Source organism: Myotis brandtii, unplaced genomic scaffold (genome assembly GCF_000412655.1).
Source record: "Myotis brandtii unplaced genomic scaffold, ASM41265v1 scaffold810, whole genome shotgun sequence".
NCBI classification, from domain to species: Eukaryota; Metazoa; Chordata; class Mammalia; order Chiroptera; family Vespertilionidae; genus Myotis; species Myotis brandtii.
The window spans coordinates 1,554,891-1,573,524 of NW_005371274.1; the positions used below are offsets into that span (position 1 = coordinate 1,554,891).

The following is an 18,634-nucleotide window of genomic DNA, read 5'->3' on the forward strand; positions in this document are numbered from 1 at the left end:
TCTGGTGTGTGGACTGGTTCCTGCCCAAAGAGCCAGGAATTTTCAGGAATCCATATGAGCAGAGGGTGTGTGCCAATAGGGCTCTGGAGAAAAGCCGCCACTAGAGTGTCTCCTGGATAAATCCCAGACTTTAGGCTGCCGCAGCCAGGAAAGGGCCGACAGGGGGCAGCAGCCACACGAGAAGAGGAGCTTGGGTCACGACCACCTAGGAAGCACTATAGCCACCAGTGCCCCATAGCAACACGGTTCCAATACTGGATTCCAAGGGACAGGCAAATAAGATGAGAACCCTTCTGATGGCACTCCTCTGAGCACACTAAGGCTCTGACAAGTCCCGCAGTGATCCTTTTCAACCCAAGGGTCTTGGTGTGATGAAGAAGTACTTTTTTCTTGGAACGCACCCATTAAGATGTTATGGGAGACACTGACATCCCATTGCATGTGAGCTGGCCATGGGGTGGTCGGCATATGCTGAATGATGACTGAGGACAGGCATTTTGTCTCTTCCTGAATTCCTCTCCCAGAGTCCCTGAGAGTCTTGCTGAGAAGAAAGCTACCCTTAAGACAGGCCAGGACCACAGCCGCCTGAGCCTGAGGGGCTGTAGAGCCGTCTCCTTGGCCCCACCTGGCTGGATGGGGGAGGAGTAGGGGGGGGAGGGGGGATCTGCACAGACGCCAGACAGGGATTGGCCGAGCAGAGCCCGACAGCATCACTTCCTCCCTGGGTGGCTCCGAGCAAGACTTTTCCTGCCACTTAATTAAGCTTGTGTTTGGCTCCTCTGAGACAAGCGATTCAGACAGGGCCGCCTTTCTCCCTTAAAAGCTGGCTTCCTCCGCTTCCCTGTCTCCCTCACACGGAGCCCTCCTTCCTGCCCTGCGTGCCTTTTCCTGTCTAGACCTCAGGGCTGGATCAGGGGGAGAAAAGGAAAACGATCATATTGCCGAGCCAGAGGATTACTTCCACTCCCTGGCCCGGCACGTGGCCGCGGGGCGTGCAGCGCAGAGGGTGTGCGCGTGCCCCGGGCGCCGAGTGAGTGTGAGGTCCCCTGTGCATGGGTGTGACCGGGTGTGAGCGAGGGGACAAGGGTGTGTGTGAACCAGAGAAGCTTTGACAAAGACTTTCTTGTGTGTGTGTGTGTGTGTGCGCGCGCGCGTGCCCGCACACACAAGAGAGAGAGAAAGAATGCCAAAGGTCACAAACCAACAAACATGAGTAGAAGAGGATGGGCAAGATGATAAAGCTAGACATGAACAGGTAGGCCACACGTCAGCCGAGAACAAAGTAGTCTCCCACTTGGCAAGGTTCTTGGAAAATGACCCCGTTTACACAAATGTTTTGTACAAAAAGAGCATTTTCCTATAAGTGGTGGCTCTGCCATGAATATGAAGCATTACCGGGAGTGTTGGGACAATCTGGGGCTTGGAGTCAGGAATTTCTACCTAAATCTTGGCCCCATCATGGACTAGGTCTGGGTTTTTCCTTCACCTGTACAGCGGGCCGCTGGTCCCTGCCCTGACACGGAGACGAAAATCAGGCGGCGGCGGCCACAACTCCGCCGTGTGGACACGATGCCGACGCTGCGGTCAGGTGGCCCGGGTTTGATTCCTGACTCTGCCTCTTACCAGCTGGCACTTTAGGCCCTGATTTCCTCGGCGCCTTAGTTTCCTCTGTTTAAAATGGGGGTAAATGGCGCCTATGGGCTGTTAAATTTTTGAGATGTTTTATATAAAACAGCTCAGCATAGCGCCTGCCCACAGTAAAAGCTTAGCTAATAATAGCTATTGTTAAGTGTGCACGAAATTTATAACTGAAAAATGCTGGTCCTAGTTAGAGGTCACTTGGGTTTGTCTTACCCTTGAGGAGTTCTGATGAGAGCAATGGCACCGCCCAGAAACAAGTCTAAGCGGCCACGATGACGAAAATAATACTATTTCAAGAATCTTCGGGAACTGAAGACAGAGGGGGCAGTACATTTTGACCCCATCACTTTCTGCCCCCTCCTCAGTCTTGATAACAGCCAATAATATGTATATTCGCTGGATCATAATGGAACTTGAACGTCCCAGAAAACAGAGCCCAGGCTGGATTCAGGGAGGGAGAACCACATTGTCACTGCGGGTACGTCACCAGTTACCCTGCCTACCCTTCTTGTCTAGAACCCACAGGCACAGCGGCCTCCCAGGCCTTGGGCCACCCCTGCCCCCATCCCCGCCCCCAGGTCTCAGAGCCTATCTCTCCCAGAAGAGCCCATCTCGTGACTTGGTTATTTTCTTCATGACACTTTTTACTCCCATGAAATTCTTTTACTTGTGCATTTTCATATTTATTGTCTGCTCTAAAGACTGGAATTTTTAAAAGTTTATTGTTGAAAGTATTACAGATGTCTCCCCTTTTCCCCCCCGTTGACACCCTCCACTCTGCCCCTGCCCCTCCCCAGGCCTTCCCCGCACTATTGTTTGAATATCTGTCCAGTTCATGGCCGCAGGGTCAGAGCCTAGAACAGACTTTGGCACATGTATCATTCTTCATTTGCATGCCACGAAGAAATGAAGGACTGGAAAACGTGTAGACGGGCACCTTACCTGCCGAAAACCGGGTTGAGGGTGTTGGGTATGTAGTGGTCCCGATCTTCGATTACTTTTTTGCCCAGCGTTATTTTTATGTACGGGTCACACTGTGAGGACAAAACAGATGGCAGGTGATGTCACCGTGGGGTACTATCACTTTCTGGGACAGATGCAGGTGGGCCTCCACAGCCACTCTCAAAGGCCGTGGCCCTGCGCGCCTCAGGGAAGGAGTGTGGGGGCCAAGGCGGTGGCAGGGAGGAGTGATAGAGCATGTCTCCTCGAGGTCACCAGACCGATCCAAGCCCCTCCAGCTCTTAGATAAATACCCCTCTTGAATGCATTGTTTTGATGGAGTATCTCTCCCCCAATGAGATAACAGATGCCCCAAAAGAAAGAACATGACAATTAAGGTGGTTGATGACTGTAATTATCTTGCTGCAGCAGAAGGCCCCACACCCAAACTCTTACCAGGCCATTGTTGTCCTGGGGCTGGAGCTCTAAGCCTCGAACAATGTAAATCCGAACCGTGCATTCCTGTGGGATGCTGTCAGGTAATTCCCGAAACTGCCTGGGAGGGGGCGGCACACTGGGGTCATCCGGCAGTGGGTAGATTCTAAAGGAGCCCTAGAGAGAGACACACAGGTGGACTCACCAGGCCCGGGGTAACCTGGGCAGAGGGCGTCTGGGCAGTGCCCCCCCCCCCGGGGCACTCCAGGACAGCCACAGGGGTGTGCGACTAGGTGAGGAAGGGCTGCCTTTTGTGAAAATGACAACATGTATTGAACTTTGCATTCTTCCTGTAGGGAAAGTGAAATAATGGTAAAGTAATTATTTAATAGGTTACAGGGAGAAGGGCAGGGCAGAAGCAGGGAGACTGGGCAAAAGTTGGAGGTGGTTTGGACCAGTATGATGGCAAAGAAGGTGATAAGAAGTGAGACTCTGCACATATTTGCAAGAAGGAATAAAGAAATTATTTTAAACCCCCACTAAAGTACTAGAGTAATTTCCCTTTTCCTGGGTCACCCCGTAAACCCTCTCCCACTCCAAGGCAAACTCCTGTTCATCCCTTGGGTCTCCGCTGAAAGGTGTCCCCTCCTCCAGGAAACCTCCCTGACTGCCCAGGGCCCGGTGTGTCTCCTGCATGCTCTCAACCAACTCTGCACTCACTCCTGTCTCAGCGCTGACTTCTGTGTTGTAATTGTCTATTTATTGTCTGTATTCTTCACTGTCACATTATACTCTCCAGGACCTAACACAGGGCTGGGTGTATAGCAGCGGCACAAAGAATGTGTTTTGAATGAGTGAGCCGTCAGGCCTGCTTAAGAGGCCATATATTTTATCCAGAAACCAGCTTAAGCACAAGAGAAAACACTAAAGTTGGATTCAGAACACATGGATTCTAGTGCCAGCTACACTCACTCAGCCAAGCAGCATGAAGTTAGCACCTAATATGTGCCATGTACTGGGGACCCAAACATAACCTCAAGAAACCCAGTGTGGCACGGGGATGCTCTATAGGTCTGACCCTCAGGCCATCTCTGATTGCTCGGTTGGACGCTGTAATGAGGACTTTGAGGCCACGTGCAGGGTTCAGTGCTCTGATCGACTGGCAATGTCTGCTGCTGGAAAGGACTGGGAAGCTACAGCACAGCTGCCAAGGATTTGCCAACAACGGTTGGAGGGAGGAGCAGTCAAGAAAGCAGATACTTGCAAGTGAAAGGTGCTTTAGTAGGGGCAGGAGCCCAGGCCTGTGGAAGCCTGGAGCAGCAGTGAGTCACTGCCAGAAGCAATCAGGGAACACTTCACAAAGAACGTGACATTTGAGCTGGCTTAAAAGAATGAGTAGGAGTTTGTCAGACCACAAAGAGGGAAGGGAGGGCATCCAGGGAAGGAACGGAGCCTGGCTCAAGTCTCCGAGTTGTGAAAGGACAAGGTGTGTTTGGGGCTTGAGAAGGAAGGGAGCCTGGAAGGCTCCGAGTTGTGAAAGGACAAGGTGTGTTTGGGGCTTGGGAGGGGTCCTCACGGTATGGGGGAGACAAGTGGCTAAGTCGCCTGTGAAACGCTGGCTCCACCTCAGGAAGGAGTTGAGACTTGATCAGGTGGAAACCCAAACGCTATCTCTAAGCAGTCAAGAAGCATGATCAGGTTTGGTTGTCCTGGGGAATGGGCTGGAGTGGGACGAGAAAGGTGGCAAGGACAACCAGTTGGGGTGTTGCCACATCGGTCCTGCTGAACGCCTGGGAGGGGTGGTGGGCATGGGGTGGGGGCACTCGATCTTGGAGAGGCTGAACCTATAGGATTCCAGGCTGCTTGGCATGAGGAGGAAGAGAGAGACTGAGAATGGCTTTGAGTGTTCTGTTCCCGGTCCCCATTGCCCTTTTCCTAGTTAGCGCCTTCTAGCATCTTTCAGATGTCAGAGGACATGACCCTATCTGGAGGCGGGCTGTCCTTTATCCTCAGCCTATAAAGAAAATAGAGGTGGATTTTACACAGGACAAACACACATTGTACTCACCTTAAACTCTCCTACCACAGAAGGGTCTTCATTCTCGTCTGATTTGCCTCGATACAGCTTGAAAGTATTTGAGAAGTCGGTCAGGCCCCCAAATTCTGCCACATCCTCTAGTTCACAATCATATATCTGAAAACCATCAACAGAGTCTTAACTTCTCATTAAAATACAGGTGGAGTACAAAACAATAAAAAAAAAGACTGATAATACCAAATGGGCATGAGGATGGAGATGGAGCAATGGGAAGCCTCAGAATCCTGGCAGGAGTGTAGAAAGGCACAACCACTTTGGAAAAAGGTCTGCCAGGTTCTTATGGGGTTAAACAGCCACCTACTCTATAATGCAGACATTGCAAGCCTAGGTCCTTATTCAAGAGAAATAAAAACAAGTCCACATGGTACAAGAATGCCCATAGCAGCCTCATCATCAGGTCCCTCAATTTGGATAAACGAATCATGGCCATCCAGACAAGGATCAAGAGGGACAAACTAACTGCACACACAACAGCATGATGGATCCCGAAGCTACTATGTTGGGCTAAAGAAGCCACACACAAAATACATACTGTATGCATCTATTTACATGAAGCATAAAAACAGGCCAAATCAATCTATGGTGATGAAATCACATTGGTTGTCTCTGGGAGTAAGGAAGGGTTGTGGGGTCCACATGGTACAAGAATGCCCATAGCAGCCTCATCATCAGGTCCCTCAATTTGGATAAACGAATCATGGCCATCCAGACAAGGATAAAAAGGGACAAACTAACTAACAGCATGATGGATCCCAAAGCTACTATGTTGGGCTAAAGAAGCCACACACAAAATACATACTGTATGCATCTATTTACATGAAGCATAAAAACAGGCCAAATCAGTCGATGGTGATGAAATCACATTGGTTGTCTCTGGGAGTGAGGAAAGGTTGTGGGGAATTGACTGAAAGGGGTACAAAGGAGTTTTCTATGTTGATGGGAATGTTCTTTGCCTTGTTTTGGTGGTGGTTTACACAAGAGTATAGAATGACCCAAACTCATGGAATGGATTACTTTATGTATGTAAATTATACCTTGACAAAACACACACACACAAAAAAACACAAAAAACTAGAAGAGAAGGAGAAAGGATGAGGAAGAGGGAAGAAAGAAGGGGAGGAGGGAAGGAAAGAATGAAGGAGGGAAAAAGGATGGACCATGGGACTGATCGGTCAGACCAGTCTGATCATTTTTCTAAATTAGTGGTTCTTTACATGCCAGTATTTCTTAAGCTGCATTGAGCTGTTATGACAATAACATGAAAGGATGTGGGTTTTTCCACTTTGATGGGGAAATACATCATTTCTCATTTTAGAGTTTCTTTCTCCTATGTATTGTTTTGAAAACTTTCCCATTGGCTTCTACTTGAGTGTACTACAGTCTGAAAAATTGAATAAAGAATTGGAAAACCTGAACATTAACAGAAAGATCATGGATAGTCAGACCTGCCTAGCTCAAGAGCCTGTCTTCTTCCCCCTGGACACACGTGCCCATGGTTGCGACTGTATGCTGCATACGTGTAACTGAGTCAACTTATTAGCTAGTGAAGCAGATGACTGTATGCAGGACTGAATGAAGCATGTTGACATTTCATGCGGTTCCTGTGACTGTGACTTTTAGGTCCCCGTGGGTCAAAGCAGACAACTGTTGACCTAAATAGTGTGGAGCCAACCCATTCCCAACCCTCTGCCAGATGCCCCAAAGTGGCAGTCACGTAAACATACATCAACAGCTGTCCTCAAGCCCCTGGAGTCTTGGTAAAGCCAAAACCCATCGCAAGAGGGCTCAACAGGAGGCCAGAGGTGCTCTTGGCCGCTCCCGGTCAGCATGCGCCCTTGGACCTTTCTGTCTTCTGCTTAGCTACGCCTGTGGCCAATTTTAGCGACTGTTGTTCCCCATCCCAGCAGCACAGGCCCAGGTACCTTGAGTTTGGAATAGCCTTTCTGAATGTATTGTCCACATTTCTCATGTTCCCCTGTGGAAGCGTAAAATTTACTCCACCAGTCAACGATTTCTTCCTCCTGAAGAAAGACATGTCAAGAAGGAAAAATCTTTAGTGATGACCAAGATTTCCAATCAATGCAGGAAAACTCATATGTAATAGGCAATAGAAACAGGTACTTCTGAACCCGAAACAGACAAGATTACATGACTTTTGTTTACATGTACAATAGATAAAGCATTCACGACTCCTCTAGAAGCTGGAGGTGAAACGATCCTTGGCCAATAAAATGTGTTTGGCATTACTGCCCACAGCTATACTAGATGATTTTCTTACATCCTATGGATGCAATCAATTCATCTGTCTGTTTTTACTTTTTTATGCTCTGGACTTGATAGTTGCATATACAGATAATAGATTAAAAGAAAACCTTCAAAATAGGTTTTCTACTATTTCATTTCCCTAGCCCCATTTAGCTGGCAATGTCTTGTAAAACAAAGCGCACTAATCTAAGAGTTGGAAAAAGTGGTTCTAATCCAAGTTCCATCCTTTACATTATACGCCACATCCTTCTGTTATAAGCCATACCAGCTTGAGCACATCCTTCAATGTCTCTGAGCATCAGTTTCTTCATCCACTGACTGGGATAATAACACTACCTGTCTCCATCTTCAGACGTAAATAAAATCATTATTTTTGTAAATAAGATCATTGGGAGAAAGAGCTTTGCAAGTGATAAAATGCAAAACAAAAGTAGGAAGGTGCTATGGTTCATTTAGACCAGGGGCTCCCAGCCTATCCTTGGAGATTCTGACTCAGTCAGCCTGGGAGAGACCTGGGTATCCAGTATCTTCCCTGGGTCCCCAGGCGACTCCAATGCACAGCCAGGGTGGTTTAGCTGGGTGGTTCTTAATTGGGCAGAAGAAACAGCACATCAGAGTCATCTGTGGAACATTTTCAAACTGCCAAAGGCTATAGTTTATAGAAGCTGCTGTAATTCTCAGATTTATAACAAACAGATCCTCATCATGCCCACCAATTGCTTATTTTTATCTACCTACGAAAGAGTGGTGAGTGTCACCTAAATACAGTGTCACCTGCAGCACAGTTTCCTACGCAATCTTGGGGGAAAGAAGAAGGAACACTCGAGAAAAGCTACTTTTTATCTGTGTACAGTATATGTACGTACACACACACACACACACACACACACACAGTTATTTCCCCATTAGGGGTCAGTAACCTACACTGCATTTTAAAAAATGTTTCTTTATATATCAGCTATCGGCAGAAAATATAGGAATCTTAACTCTAGTACAATATATACAACAGTTACCTTTTCTGTCAGCTGCATCACATGTATGGGCAGGAAGAAGGCAGACCACACAACAGATCACACAGATATGAGACCCCATGAGCATTGGGTTGAAAGAGAAAGAGAGAAGGAGAAATTATTCTCATGCACGCTTTATATCATCAACATTCTGATGGACCGTTTCAATTATTCAAGATGATCATAATTCAACAGATCTTACTGTTTGTTTGTTTGTTTTTTTCTGAAAATGTGCAAAGGGTTATAAACAGTGTTAAGCTGAAAGGCTCAGAGGGAGCCACAGCATCCCATGGTTACAATTTCATTGTCGGCAGCACAGTGGCCACACAGGAGGGGCCCTGCAGCTGCTCATCTTCCTGCCCCAAACCTCCATTCCATCAGCCCCAAAGGGATACCCTCAACTTAGCCTAATTCTTTTCCCTTCAAACACTCTTTCACAAGGCATTCATGTCTAGCAGGACCCCAATATCATCCTGTGGGCACTTTTTCTTGGTTTTCCCCCGCACCTATATTATAGCACCAAATACATATTCATTCGTCAAAATTACTCTAAATGTCAAGTTTCTCATGGGCCCAATCCTTCCTTTTGAGTTTCTGCATGGAGAACCCAACCCTGATCTCAGAGCACATCCAGGAGATGAGAGAACAGGGAGCTAGGATGTTGGGGCTTCAGTTTTCCCTTGGCACCTGCTGCAACTTGCCCTTGGGGGCAGTTGGAAGGATTCTTACCCAGACCCTCTCTCTGAAATCCTAACTTCAAGTTCACCTCTAATGTGAGGAGAGAGCAGCCCCTCCCAACAGGCGCTCCCTGCAGCTGCGTGGGTGGCCACAGGGCTTCTTCCGGCTGACTTTGTTCAGCACACAGAATTGCCAAGAGAGGCAGAGAGGCAGGTAGACAGAGGTAACACTTCTTTCTATTAGATTCAAACCAAAGCGGGATTAAAGGTTAAATTGTCACAGCTGAATTGAGATTTTGGAGGGAGATTTTTATGCCAAAAGTGCTTTCACTTTCTGAACAGTTCGTGAATTCAGATTTTCAGAGTTTGTTTATTCACTTCTATTTTTTGCTTCTCGAAATCATTTCAAAGAAGAGAACAGTTCATGATTGAAACAGCATTATTCAAAACAAGCTGCTGATTTTAAAATGTAGGGTTAATGTGGGAGAATTTATTCATGCCGCTTGCTCATCAGTTCATATGGAAAAGGAACTGAAGCAAACCACTTGCTTTATCACATCCAAACAGAAGATTCTCCCCGTTGGCTTAGGACAATTGCATTTGCTTAAAGATCACCTTTCACTCCAAAATCTACTAATAGAAAGAATCCAAAAGGAGAATTCAGGACTTTAGACGGAGCCCCCGCAGCCCCAGGCAGCCTCATGCATTTTCTTATCATACATACATGCACTGTCGTTGGAGAAACCATTTTGCCGAGTGCTGTTGACATACTGCTTAAGCACTGGAATTGGAAGGCAATTGTTGAGATGCCATGTAGCAACATCCATGTTATCTGGCTAGCACTTACCAATATGCCCTGAAGACTTACTTCTCACTTTTCTTGTGATAGTGCTGAGCCCATTGGTTCAGAGCTCCTACAGTCAATCACAGGGTTTGGGTCTCTGTGAGGGCGAGACTGTCACCCAGAGCCACAGCCTCCAGCTCCAGTCAAAGGCACAGTTAGTTTTTACCCACCCCCTTGATTGACCCATATAAAAGGCTTGAATTGGGTTAGTGGTAGATGTTACATTACAAGCTCATCGCATGTACATGTAAGTCATGCCTATCATGCATGCATGTATATTACATGTATGCATGTACAAGGCTACATGTACATGTCATGGAGGACATCAGCAAGCTTATTACTGGCTCTTCCAAAGCTCAACTTTACTCATCAGACTGCATAGATATGCACGGCCTTCCCTGATGAACCAGTAGAGGCAGTTTTTTAGAGGAGATTCCAACCAGTCTTTCTTATCAACACAGGGTACCTCAACTGGGTGTTAGGAAAGCAAGCTGATCAAAGGCACTTACAACACAGTGGGATAGTACCCACCGATGACTGCTGCTACCATCCCCCAAAGGCTAGGTTGTCATTTAAATGCTATGATGTAAACTGAACTTTCACAGTGTGTTGCTACAGTAACTTGCTACAGTAAACTAGTCATCTATTTACTATTTTTAAGAAATGAATGAGAATAGTGGCACAGATTGGCTTTCTTCTTCTTCTTGACCCTCCCACCCCCATACCTAGGCCTACTGAGTACACAGTGGGCACAAATAAGAACTGATTGACGATGGGAGGTAAAAAGGCTGGAGGCAGATTACAGAGCAGGATCTTAAACTCCTTTTTTCCAAAGTGTTGTAAAAATGTTCATAAAGGATCTTAAGTGTACCATACTTAACTTCTCCCTAGGCTACTACTGTTTTATGGGGAATGTTTGGGGTAGTTTACAAAGGGAACCCAATAGTTTTGCAGATTGGATACTGTCATCTGCGATGGTGGAGGAATCTCAGGGAATAGAACCTAACACACTGCTACACAGTGCTGGCTGTGGAGACCACATTTAACACGGTCCAATTGGTGAGTTTAATGCAGTGGGAAGGAAGTGGCCTTTTTTTAAGGCACTGTTTATGGACATAACACATTAAAATGCAATCATGTGCATTTTTTGGCCAGTTTGCACCTTAAAACATGCTGTGAAAGCCCATCCTAAATGCCAACAGAAACAGGGAGATATTTGATGTTTTCTTTTTTGTGGGCCAAGACCTTCCACCGCTTCCCCCCACCCCACTCATACAATTGGCTGAATGGTTTTAAAATAGGATCCTGAGTGAGCATTTCCATCAATTTCTTTGACTTCAAAACCACAGTGAATATAAGAATCGGGGATATCCCATACACTGACAAATAGGGCCATTAAAAATCCATGACCCTTCTGCTTCATGTAGGGAAAAAATTGGTATGCTACATGCATCCATCTTCCCAATGTGGTAATGCTATAAATTTGCACTTGAAATTTCTTTTGTTAGCAAATGATATCCCTCAGACTGCCCACACCAATGGTTCTCGGACCTGCCTGCAAATTAGAATCACTTGGGGAGATTTTAAAATATACTGATCTCTTGCCCAGCCGGTGTGGCTCAGTGGTTGAGCATCAACCTATGAGGTCACAGTTCGATTCCATTCAGGGCACATGCCCGGGTTGCGGCCTCGATCCCCAGTAGGGGGTGTGTAGGAGGCAGCTGATTGATGATTCTTTCTCACCATTGATGTTTCTGTCTCTCTCTCTCTCCTTTTCCCTTCCTCTCTGAAATCAATAAAAATATTTTAAAAATACAATACAATAAAATATACTGATGTCTAGATTCCTCTTGGAGGGTGGGGCCTGGGAATATTTTAAGTATCTGGGGTGACTGAGGGTAGAGGACATTAATCCACACAGCATCACTATAACTTTTGATGAGTGCAAGATTCAGATTCTTTACCTTGGAAAGTTGATCGTTATTATTTTAATTGCATTGAGTGCTTGTTTGACTAAATTCAGCAATGCTTAGATACCTGGAAGATAAAACTGACGTTATTCAATGGCCAGTTCTGAAGCCTACCTTCGAAGCCAGTAATGGTTTGGTGTCTTCTATTTCAATAATGACGTCCCGGCAGGGTGGGGTAGACATAAAGGAGGCTGCAAGACAATTTCATAATCTAAGATGCTTACGAAAATACAGTGATGAGTCTACTTCAAGTTCAAGTTTAACAGCCACAGAGTGGATGGTAGAGTTTCCTCCTGGATGAGACTACTGAATGGAGAGGAGCACACTCCAATATAGAAAATAACCCAACAATTCATCACTTTTCCCAAAATATGATAAGATTTTAGACATTTTCAGGGGACTATATGGCCCATTTTTATTTTTATTTTTTTGCCTTAGACAGTTAGCCCAGTGCCTATACACAGCAAGTGCTCAAAAAAGAATTATGGCAATACATGTCTTTCTTTAGAGGATGCAGAAGTCGGGGGGAGGGTTGGGGAAACCTACATCTAAGGGAGCCTCTTTTTCGTAGAATCTGTTCTAAGACACAGAAAAGCTAAGCAGGGTGAAGAGCTGCACATTTCAGTGGCTCAGTCAGCCCTGGTTGTTGTAATATAAGCATAGGGAAATGGCACACTCCCTGACTTTATGTAATTTCCAGACTATTTGTGGCTCTGGATTTGGGGGTTACAGCAAGGACTCAGGGGCAGCCCCCAGGCTCACTAGGTTGGTTCAGCTAAAGGGGTGCCAAAGCTTCAGCCTAGGGTGAGGGTGAGGGTGAGGGTGAAGGGGAGGGTGAGGGTGAGAGGTAAGTTTACCCTTTATGGAAGAAGCATCAAGCAGTCAGACATTCAACAGGAGACCAGAACCCACACAGAGCCAACTCTGCCAAGCCAAAAGAACTCTCTGCATAACCCACTGGGCAACTGACAGATAGGACATTAAGGCGTGGAGGGAAGACACATTTTCTAGGTACCTACCATGTGCCAGGCAGTGGGCTAAGCTCTGCACATATAGGATCTCATTTAATCCCTCAACAATACTGTAAAATATGTACCACTGTCCCCATTATAAAGATTAAAAAGCAAACCCAGTCTAAGAGAAAGCAAACCACTTGCTTTAGGTTAAACATTAGCGGTAAGTGGAAATAAGTCATCTAGGTCTGTCTGACCCCAAAGTTTTCGTTTTAAGCATCATACCAGAGCCCAGAGCAAACACTCAATAAATGCCAGAGAAATGATCAGGGTGACACTGGGGCGGCAGGGCAGACTGACATTTATTGAGTATCCAGGACACACCAGTTGCTATGCTAGGTCATTGTGTATCCATGTGGCACCCCCAGATCTATCAGCAGTCTCTTCGCTTCCAAGATCGCTCCCCACAACTGGACAACTGCAACAGCATAGAATGTGACAGCTAGATGGGCAGCCACATGGGAACACAACTGTATACAAATTCCTCCTTATAGTGTTACTTCTCCACTTTCCCGTCTTCAAGTAAACCAAGTTTCAGGAATAGGAGGAAAAAGTTATTCTATGTGCTTCCAACATTAGGCCAACCAAGTACTTCCTCAACTCTTACCCTAGCATTATTGATTTTAAGAAAGTACCAGGTGAATCTAAAATAATAGATTCCAGTCTTGGGAACATTATGCTCCCCATTCTCCTTAAGGATTTTCCTCTTTGGGGCTCTTTGAAGCACTGGCCACAATCTATATTCATTACATAGAATCACTGCCTGGAGACCTCTGCCTCAGGCCCAGCCTATCCCTGAGCAATAGACACAAATAGGTCCACTCAAGTGACTTGGGCCAGAGCAAGTAGGCAGCATTTGTAACGATTTCATATATTTGCATCAAAGAACTTTCTTTCATGAAAGCAGTTGGAAAAAACGCTAGGGAAATGGTTTCTCTCCATTTACTAACCTCAGATAAAACAATGCTTGCAGTTTAATCCTTTTTGTTATAAATATGTTGCTATTTTAGGCACTGTCAATTCAGCACAAAATGCTTTGCCTGGGAAATTTATGGATAAACACAGGTAGGGTTTTGCTCAAGGGTGACTGTGGGTTTTATTCTTTCCTCCTCTCTGAATCAGGGATGCAGGATGCTCAGGCCCGCAGAGCAGATGAGTTCCAGAGGCTCTGTAATGTCCATACCAAACCTTATGGAAGATTAAATAGAGCTGGTTAGCGGCCCAGCTGCTGAAACGGAAGACATCTGCTTCAGGCCTGGGGCTACCAGTGACCAGCTGAATGAGTGCCAGATCTCTGTGGGCTCTAATCGCCTGAGGTCAGGGGCCCTGGGAGTTCGTTCACTGAGGCAACCCGGTCCCCAGGCCCAACACAGTCCCTGGCAATTGGTAAGGTAAAAACAAGTCATTATTGAATGGACAATAGCAAAATGCTATTCATTAACTATTTATTATGAAACTCTAAGGTAAGTATCATGCCCACTCTATCATTTACTTATCAATTATGTGACCTAAGGTAAGTCATTTAAACTCAGCAGGTGTTATTTTTTTCTTGATGGATAACAATGAATAATACCCTTCAAAGTACATCTCAGCAATGCTGGGATGCATTAATGAGGTGGAACAACAGGTCAAAGGCAATTTAAAAGAAAAATCCCCTCCAAGTGTGCACATGAGGTGTAGAGAGAAGGGCCTTGTATTTTGCCATCAAAATATTGACCACGCCAGGCCCAGCCAGCATGGATCAGTGGTTGAGCGTTAACCTATGAACCGGCTGGTCGCGGCTCGATATCCAATCAGGGCATATGCCTGGGTCGTGGGCTTGATCCCCAGTGTGGGGTGTGCAGGAGGCAGCTGATCAGTGATTCTCTCTCATCGTTGATGTTTCTCTCTCTCTCTCTCCCTCTTTCTTCCTCTCTGAAATCAATAAAAATATATACTTAAAAAAATATTGATCACACCAGACTGCAATCACCCAGTTCCTTGTCTATCTTCCCCTCTGGACTAGAGAAAAAGCTCACGCAGCACTCAACATTTCTGACAAAGAAGTCTTCTGTTCATTCCAGAGCAGGATGCCCCTGAAGGTGACAGCTTGAGCACTGGGTCCCCCCAAAACGAGGCCAGGATTCACGTCTAGCTCTGCCACATACTGACTATATTATCTTGGGAAAGTTACACAGCTCACTCTAACTCAAACTGTTTCCTCATCTGCAAATCTGGACAATGAACACTTACCTAGAGAAGGTTTGCAAAGATTAAGTCAGATCTTGCATGGAAAGTCCCAAGTGCTATTTATAGACTTCACTTTACCTTTGAGGTGTGGCACAATATCCTCCTTCCCTGCATACGGGTCACAGCGAAAGCGGTCCAGGTGGTCGATGGTGCACTGGCCCACAATGGGCTTCCGTCCAAATTGCCTGTGATCGATGACCTTGATCACCAGCGGAGGCATGTACAGTTCCTCTTTGGGCAAGAACTGGGGGTCACAGAGGTAAGAGTCACTTCTCTCTACAAGACCTGACAAGAGCATCTTTGCCAATAAACACCTCCCAAAGGACCAACCCAGGATCTTTTTGTCCATTTGGCACAGCCCAGGGGACTCGCAGTTAAGTAGCTCAGTAACTGACACGCGAGGCGAGCAGCACACGCTTGAAGGCATGGGACTCTGAGCCAGACCACCTGGGACGGACAGAATCCTGGCTCTGCCACTAGGAGCCGCATGACCTCAGGGAAGTTTCTCTGCCCCAATTATCTTCTCAATAACAGTAGGGTTGTTGAGTTAACACATGTGAAGTGCCTAGAATAGTACCTTAGTACCTGGCTCTGCTCTGTGACAGGATGTGGAGTTAGCATTTAGTTGGAATATAAAAATGCTCACACTAAAACGGAACCTTCAAGGGAAATAACTGTGGCTTGGGAACCTTTTAGCCCTGGGAGTTCAGTGCCAAAACGGGATGCTCATTTTTCCTTGACACCTCTTGGTTCCCCCCTGTGGAATTTGGTGGCCTTGGTGACACTGTCTGACTGGGGAATCATTGCTGGTCTCAGGTGGATTTCCACCTCTGGACTTGCACAGGGATGGAAGAAACTGGGGTCAACTGAGTAGCTTCCCTCACCTTTGCCGATCAGGACTAGATTCCAGACTAGAGCTTGGGGTGGAGGGTAGGGCGGGGCTGGGGAGTGGACACGGATGGGCGGAGTGGCCTGGCAGCGATCACTCTGGGATTCTGGCTTGGAGCACCCAGGTGGTTGTCCATCTACACCAGGGGTCCTCAAACTTTTTAAACAGGGGGCCAGTTCACTGTCCCTCAGACAGTTGGAGGGCCGGACTATAGTTTAAAAAAAAAAACTATGAACAAATTCCTATGCACACTGCACATATCTTATTTTGAAGTAAAAAAACAAAACAGGAACAAATACAATATTTGTATTTGCATGTGGCCCGCGGGCCGTAGTTTGAGGACCCCTGCTCTACACCATGTAGGGGAAGAACATGGGCTTTGGTGTTGGAGGGACCTAAGTCCAAACTCTAGCCACCCACTTGCTAGCTGTGTGAGTCACCTAACCTCTCCGTTTCCCCCAGAGCGAGCGTAAGAGGAGGGAAAATGCCTGCTCTCTACAGGATTAGTGTAAAGACTAGATGCAGGGAGTGTGCATGCAGCTAGCACGGAGCTGTGGCTGCTGCTGGAGTCCTGCCACTCACTGCGGGACGTGGGTAAGACATTTCCCCTCTCTCAGCCTCAGCCTCCTCGTCTATAAAAGGGGAACTTAATCCACAGGACCCTAGAGTTCAAGGGCAGGTATGTTGGAGACACCAAATGAGTGGGCTGGGGAAAGGAACAGGAAGGTTCTGGACCTCCTACCGCATCAAACTGAAGTGCCTTTATTTTTATCTCTTTTTATATAGTAGAGTAAAACAGGAAGATTCTTCTCTTTTAGAAAGTTAAGGATTGTGGAAAGACTGAGCGACCTCATCTTCTTCCAAACTATTCTGTGTCTACAATGGAGGACTGTGAACCAGAGCTGATGCTGCCACATTTCTAATAACCAGAGGGTAACTTCGACTCAACAAAGTAGATGTCATCACAGGGGGGTGCCTGGAGGTGGGGCCCAGGCCCAGGCTGTCAGGATGTGGCCCCATTACCCCATGTAGGTTCCTCTGTGACTGCTCTTCCCCAGTCAGCCAGTCCCTATGTGGAGGTTCTGGTCCCTGTGCACCTGCAGCGCCACAAGGAGGGTTAACTTTCTGCCCTCAGGGCATTGAGCAAGGGCTTGTCACAGTGGAATAGATGACAAGTTTACTGGAGAAATACATTAGTATTTCTCATAGATAGTTCTGTCTCATTGGGATTGATTGAAACTTTAAGAAGCCATCACGGCAGTGTAAGAGTGTAAGGGGGAAAAGGCACTGCCCAGTGACTCCAACGCAGTTTTTCTATTTGCTGTCAGACTTTGGAAATATATAAACTACTTGTAGGTGGTGATGTCAATATATTTCATATTTCAAATAAAATCCAGCTACTCAGCACACATGAACGATTACAGTCTTGATACTGTACCACTTTCATGAAGAGAACAGAACCCGGAAAGTTGGGTGTCTTCTTAAGGTTTTTGATGACCACAGACTCTACCCTCTCCCCTCCACACTCCACAATGAGACTGGGGGATGTGACAGAAGCCATCTGGTAGCTCTTCATATTTCTTAAGCCCCAAGCTAGAATCTAAGAAAACAACGTAAAGAGAAGGGAAGACAACCCAGCATATTAAAAATAATATTCAAAAGAAAAAATTCTTTCTTGATACCCAGTCAATTCTTTAAGGGTGACTTGTGCGGATTTGCTAAAAATCTCTGAGAACATTATCCTAGAAAGCCTGCAGGTCATGCAACGGAGGTGGGCCTGCCACTCCTTCTCCTGCCTGAGCTGCTGAAATAGCAGAGCAGCTGAGTGCAGGAATCAAATCCTGGCTGTGCCATAGAACAGGATGTGAACTCTGGCAAGTTGGTTAACCACTCTGTGTCTCATCTATAAACAGGACTGATAGTTTTATCTCTCCTAGGATTATTTTGAGGATCAAGTGTAAACTTCTTAACAGTGTCTGACATGCAAGCATTTAAAAATGACAGGTGTTGCTTAAAGCCATCTGCCTCAGTCTTTGGGAACAAGAGCAAGACAGCCTGAGAACAGAAATCCCAAAGTAGCTGCTGTTTGACTAACAAGGCCCCTGGAGTAGGCCAGACCCTGTCCATCGAGCTACTCGCTTGGCTCCATTGGCCTGTATCTGCTCCATTGTCTGACATCTCACCATTTCCATTACTCCTTTCCCACTCTCCATCTCCGCCTCCCTCTGGGGTCCCTTCCTCTCTCTCTCTGTACACACAGGCTTGCTGTTTTGAGTCTGTTTTCTCTCTCCCAGTTCTTTAGTTGACACGGAAAACTCAGAAATCTATTGACTCATAGTAAATGAGAACTCTAAAGTCCCTCAGTAATGCTAAAATTGACCTGTTCCTGTTTCTCTGACAAGCCTTCCATTTCCATAAATATTTCAAAATTTGAGGCAAATCTATAATAATAAAAGCGCAATATGCTAATTAGACCAGATGTCCTTCTGGACAAAGCCAGGGCTGCAAGGGAAGCCCAGGTCCCGGGTGCCAGAGGGAAGTCGGTGCCGGCAGCCGGGGGAAGGAAGGCCTACTCTTGCACGAATTTTGTGCATCAGGCCTCTAGTTCTATAATAAATTGGAGA

At 46.3% G+C, this 18,634-nt stretch overlaps 1 protein-coding gene across 1 annotated transcript in view; it reads right to left on the reverse strand.

Moving 5' to 3' along the window:
• MYOF (myoferlin) overlaps positions 1-18,634 on the reverse strand; it is a 142,731-nt gene that overhangs the window by 19,827 nt on the left and 104,270 nt on the right. Inside the window, exons 36-43 of the mRNA XM_005884066.2 lie at positions 17,449-17,610; positions 15,200-15,365; positions 11,994-12,070; positions 8,392-8,403; positions 7,036-7,134; positions 5,084-5,209; positions 3,037-3,192; positions 2,584-2,675 (exon numbers count right to left, since the gene is read on the reverse strand). Coding sequence (XP_005884128.1) covers positions 2,584-2,675; positions 3,037-3,192; positions 5,084-5,209; positions 7,036-7,134; positions 8,392-8,403; positions 11,994-12,070; positions 15,200-15,365; positions 17,449-17,610 — 890 coding nt within the window. The remainder of the gene's footprint in view (positions 1-2,583; positions 2,676-3,036; positions 3,193-5,083; positions 5,210-7,035; positions 7,135-8,391; positions 8,404-11,993; positions 12,071-15,199; positions 15,366-17,448; positions 17,611-18,634) is intronic.